Source organism: Thermobia domestica, chromosome 8 (genome assembly GCF_964235325.1).
Source record: "Thermobia domestica chromosome 8, izTheDome1.hap1.1, whole genome shotgun sequence".
NCBI classification, from domain to species: domain Eukaryota; kingdom Metazoa; phylum Arthropoda; class Insecta; order Zygentoma; family Lepismatidae; genus Thermobia; species Thermobia domestica.
The window spans coordinates 140,503,027-140,509,026 of NC_137461.1; the positions used below are offsets into that span (position 1 = coordinate 140,503,027).

Consider the following 6,000-nt stretch of genomic DNA (forward strand, 5'->3'; position numbering starts at 1 on the left):
AGTGGATAACAGCTTATTCTTACTATAAATTGTATTTAACACCCAAAGGCAATTACGAAGTGCAAAATTTTATACATCCTCAAAGAATGTGTAACATCAAATATACCGGATGTATCAAATGTCCAGGGCTATAGGGTAACTCCATTGCGAGTGAAGATACGAAAAAATGGAAAGAGGAAAGTGATTTTCAGTTTAAACTGGTGGATTTTTCCGATCTCGCCAGCCGTTTGAGCTTCACACTGGTAAGGCGCTCTGTTAAATGTAAAAGCAGCATTCTCAGTACAGGTTATTTGCTTGAGCCCTTATTTCAACAATATAACATTGTTTGGAAAATCGAGATGCTTTAAATTCACTCACATTACTCTTTCCATATTTTAAAAATATATTTTAAATCAACGTAATTGACCTATGACCCCGGAGTTTTGATACACCCGGTATAATTATTATTAGTAACATGAAATTACAATAACTATTCTTTTGTTATAATTTGTAAATTCTATAATTTGTCAAATAACTGAAAGACACTTAAATTTTAAATTAAAAATAAATATCCATGCCTTTAGGCTCCACTCTATACACATCACTTAGTTTGTACATTGCAAATTTCTCACATTAATTATATATATACAGGGTGTTAATGAACTATACCGACAAACTGTAAGAGGTGATTCCTCACATCAAAATAAGAGAAAAAGTTAATATGGACCTATGACGAAAAGTGCATAGCTTGAGAGCTAGGGCTGTCCAAATTCGCTCAAAAACAAAATTTCAACAGGTCCTATTTCGAATTCTAGAAACTGTGGATGGTGGTCCTTATCAGCGTAAAGGAAGCCACTCATACACAATCCAAAAGTGCAGATTTGGTAAATTTTCAATAGGTGTACAGGCTATTCCCTACAGGGTGAAATTTTCAGATAGGCTCTCAATAGAGCTTTCAAATACACCCTGATTTCAAGGAGGGTCCAAAATGGGCAGGAGGTAAGTCTTGACAACAATGGACGTCCAATGCTTCTGTGGGAAGTCGGAAGTGTTAAAAACCGGCAGCTTCGTTTGTTTGTTCGTTTGTTTTGTTTGTTTGTTTGTTTGTGTGTGTGTGTGTGTGTGTGTGTGTGTGTGTGTGTGTGTGTGTGTGTGTGTGTGTGTGTGCGCGGAATACCGTGTGTTGGGATATATTTTATCATAGTATATTTCAAGTTTTCTTCACTTAGAAGCATGAAAGAAAATATTGCAGCATGCATTCTCCGAATACAACAGACCGTACTGCTGACGATCCTTAACACTTCAGACATCGCGCCAAAGGATTCCGTATTCACTGCTATCAAGACTTACCGTTTGCCTACTTTGGATCAATCATAAAATCAGAGCATATCTCAAAATTCGGTTGATGGCATGTCTGTTAATTTCACCCTGTATGGAATACTCTGTACACCCATTGAACATTAATTAAATATGCATTTTTGGATTGCGTATGCGAGACTTCCTTTACGCTCATAAGAACCAACATCCATAGTTTCTCGAATTCGAAATAGGGCCTCTTAAAACTTGGCTTTTTTTTACAATTTTGGACGGCCCTTTGCTCTGAAACTATGCACTTTTCCCCACAGGTTTATATGAACTATTTCTCGTATTTTGATGTAAGGAATCACCTCTTAATTTGTCGGTATAGTTAATTAACACCCTGTATATGTAATTTGTATGTGTAAGTGAAGGTCATGCATGAAGAGGGATATTTGTGGATTATTAGTATTTTATATATATTTATTTATATGTATAATATACACATACACACCTAGGTATAAGATGTCTCTTTGGTCAGAACAATAGAAAAGGTAATCTGTTTAATAAGAACGTATCAATTAATTGTGATAGATATAAAATTTGCAGCATAAACCTTCTATTTAAGTGACAAATTTTTCTTTTTTCATAAGTACATAATAAAACATGTTTGAATAGTTGCAATGTATTTTAATAACATATTGAACGTTCTGTTTTCGACACTGATGAAAAGGATTCCAAACTATATGCATATTATGGTTTCGATCGAACAAAAGGCATTATATAACGATAATATTTATTTAATTTTTGAAATAATGACTTGATCTTTCAATAGACCCCAGCAAGCCACTCGTTAAGACTTAATATGATCATAATTTTCTACAATCATTTTTCGTGTGGATTTCATTGCACAGTTCGGCATAATCAGTAAATATTAAGCATGAAGTATATTTAAAACTTTCCACATAGATAATTTTTCATTATAAGGAAAACCAAAGGACATTCGATCCCTGAAGTAACCCAGAATATACTGTATATTGGTTAGGTTTAACATTGTTCAAACAGAACATTGAGATCTTTGAATTAAATATGAATGAAACGTTACTAATTGAGCATGAGGTCCACACATGAATACGATCACACTAGGTATTTCTAGAAGTATTGTACTGATCTTCACAGGAATATTTTCGGCTCGATAAATGAAATAATTTGATTAGTTCCTGTGATATACCAAGCATCTTGTCTTTTTAAACATACTGTGATCAACCGGTTAAAAAGTTAATTTGAAATCCGTGTATACTATATCTGAGGTCTTTTACTGAAGGTATCATTAATTACTTAATTTTTAGTCAGCAATTTAAAATAGTTTGTATAGTACAGGGTGTCTGTCGGTCACGAATGTCACGAAACCAGAAAATGGTCATGAAAGTCAGGAAAAAGTCACGAAATTTAGCTTTTAGGTCACGTTTTTTTTTTTTTTTTTTTTTTTTTAACTGTTCAAATGTAAGTACAGATTAAAAAATTTTGTTCTATAAAACGTCAAAGTTCACCACCAAAAATGTCTATGGTCGGGTTTAGACGCTACCAAATCGCAAGCTAAGTATGTTTCTATCGCATAGATGAAAATTCGGCCTAATTCGCACAAAAATTCGCTTTTGAAAATATTAGGAAATTTTATGATTTGGCAAAGACAAGGTCACGAAAAAGTCACGAAATTTCATTTCGGAATTTTAGTAGACACCCTGTAGTATCTGAAGCCGTATTGAGAGTTCGATAAATACATTGGTGTGGAAAACTTACGAACGAAAGTAAATTTCGCATGCTGTCAGTCCCAAACGGCATAGGTTGAAACTTCACACAGGACTATAATACAGAAAAAAAAAAAAAAATCAAAATGGCACTCCCAGAAAGCACTGAGACTCATAATACCCGCCTTGACATTACAGGAGTGAAATGGTCCGCAAAGAAGTGATCGCCACAGACAGCAATCCATGCTGTGCAACATGCTTCCATGTTGCTTAGTCTGTGACGAGTTTTTGTGTATGGAGTTCTATTCCTGTACCAGCGCTATTGACAATTGCTGGATGGTCCTTGATATATCTGGACATCTTGCAAAACTTTTCCCTATAGTATCCCAAACGTGCTCGATTGGATGCATGTTGGGAACAGGTTGGCCAGTCCATTCACCGAATATCCTCGCGTTCCAAGAGCTCTGCCACCTGTGTCCGATGCAAGCGTGCATTATGATCCATAAAGTAGTTGCGGCCGGCTTCACCTCTGAAAAGACGCACATGGGGAAAGGAGTGCATTGTTATGACACGTTGATCACGGAGTGTACCGCGTTCAAAAATTGGGAAGTTTGTATGCACATATACCATACCTTCCGACACAAGACTACCAAAATGATCATGTTCCACTGTTCTGAAACAATTGCATGTTGTCATCTCTGCACTATTAATATTGAATATGCCCTCATTGGAGAAGAGAACGTGATCCCACTCCTCCTTGGTCAGGTGTCGCCGCTGTAAAAATGTCAATGAAACAATGTAATGGGCGTCAGGTAAAGAGATCACCCTATGCAGTCGACGTGCGACTGTGGAGCGTGAGATTTAAACTACTTGCAGTCCTCTTAAGTGTTTGCAACTGTACTTTCTTTTGCGTCGGTCCCTTTTTGCCTGTTGTACATTACAGCGGTCATTTTCTGCTGTAGTTGACCGTGAATGGCCACTCTCTCTCCTTCACAGCATTGCTTGTGAGGGAAAGCTTCTCATACATGTGGAACAATGCTGTAAGCCCTTGGGCAATGCTGACCACACTTCGTCCTTCCAGTTTCCCGATGCTTCTCCGTGTGAAGTCATCCAAATGTCTCCGGGCAATATTGAGTAACACCACTACAATGCACCTTAAAGACTGAGTGACATAGTGTCTCGTTCCTTTCATTCGACTGCTTCGTGTTAAGGAAGCACTCATTTGGCGGTACGGCCAGGTTGTCACACCGTCTTGCTCCCTCAGTATGTGAAGAAGACCTGGCAACATGCTGCTAAAATTTCATTTCCATCTACTACGTAACATGTAGAAACAGTTATGATGATTATAAATAATTGCTTCAAATATTTTAACAAAAGGTATCAAGTTAATTGGTTTATAATCATATATTTTACTAGATTATTTTTAGGAACCGGGCATTCCGCTGGTATGTAAAATTTTTTCTTCTATTACCTTAAATTATTGGAACATCAGTGTTTAGTACATTATTTACAAAATTATGTACTTAATATAAAATTAATTCATCACAGGAATTCCTTTGTGATCTTAAAAATGATTTTTCTAATCACAACTTTTGTTTTTGCAGAGCGTTTTTTGAAGTCGCCAAAACTCCTTTAATTTCGGATCTGAAGGATGACTGATGTCAAGTATAAATATTTGATGAAAATGTCCGGAGTATGGAAAGCTACACTGCCATATAAAGAAATTAATAGGTCCTTCTTGGAGAAGGAAATTTCGATATTGCTACATTGTCTGGGATATTTTAGCCATTGAAAAAAGTGGGGTTGACGTTGGTTTTAAGGAACCCAGTTGACATTTTTAAGTGCTTTTTACATAACTAAATTGACGATGTAAATATCCTTCGTTGAAATGGATATAGTGCTAAATGAAATAAATTTCGTAAATAGTAATGATATATACATTGCGACAGCTGGAGTGTATATGCTCAAGCACGAACACCATTGAATATTTTGGTGGTAATTTTTTAATATGTACAGTTAGCGAATTTGTAGTAGGAATGATAAGTTAAATAGATCTCGTTAGATATAAGGACTTCTTTATATGAAGATGCAAGCGATAAATGATTCTCTTCAATATCTCGTGTAGGCCACACGTTTCACATTAAAATTTCGTAAATTATTTTAACTTTTTTTTTTCTTTTTACTGTTTTTTCCCATGGGTTAGTACTGAGTTAAGTTTTTATGATTGATTTTATCCATACTTTTTATTTCGTAATCACATTTGCGAATTTGACATCGTGTCGACTTTTATAGCTATTTTGAAGACTCTTGGGGAGTATTGTGATTATTTGTTAATTCTTTTTAAGCATAGTGTCCGTTGTCGTATACCTTTTTAATAATTTCATCTGCTATTTATTATGTATCTTATTCCAGTTTTTACTATGGTCGACAAAATGAATTCACAAAATTGTAAAGTGTCAATGTATTATATGAAATGAATTTGAAGTAAATTACAAATTGTAAATGAAATGTAAAACAAAACATAATGTAAATGTTTAACCTTCGCATGTACACTGTCAAAATTTCTTCTTTCGGTTTTGTTGTTTTGAATATGTAAATATTGTTTCGTACTTAAATTTGTAGTTTTGTATTTGTTGCCGATTATATTTTCAACATTCACTAAGCGTTAACATGACCAGATTCAACCTGTACATATTTTTATATTTTTCAAAAGTACAAAATTATAGTTTATCAATACTTACCAGGTCTTTCATTCTAGACTACATTTATTAAGTATTATCTTTAATACTTTAATTATGGCATAACATCAAATTTCATTGAAGCAAATTCAGTGCAGATTAAGTGGCTTTAGCTTTGGAGTTAGCCTTGAGTGAAGTAATGACTTTAAAAATGTATATTTTGACTTACAAACAAGTGGGGTTTATTGTCGAAGTCGGGAACGACTGAAGCTGAAAAACCTCCTCCACAAGACTATAAT

At 34.8% G+C, this 6,000-nt stretch overlaps 1 protein-coding gene across 3 annotated transcripts in view; it reads left to right on the forward strand.

Annotated features, from left to right (window-relative positions):
• CycB3 (cyclin B3) overlaps nucleotides 1-5,763 on the forward strand; it is a 101,349-nt gene extending 95,586 nt beyond the window's left edge. For all 3 annotated transcript variants that reach the window (XM_081769057.1, XM_081769058.1, XM_081769056.1), the window contains exon 9: nucleotides 4,628-5,763. In XM_081769057.1, the coding sequence (XP_081625183.1) occupies nucleotides 4,628-4,682 (55 nt within the window). In that variant the 3' untranslated portion in view covers nucleotides 4,683-5,763. The remainder of the gene's footprint in view (nucleotides 1-4,627) is intronic.
• The last annotated feature ends 237 nt before the right edge of the window (nucleotides 5,764-6,000 follow it).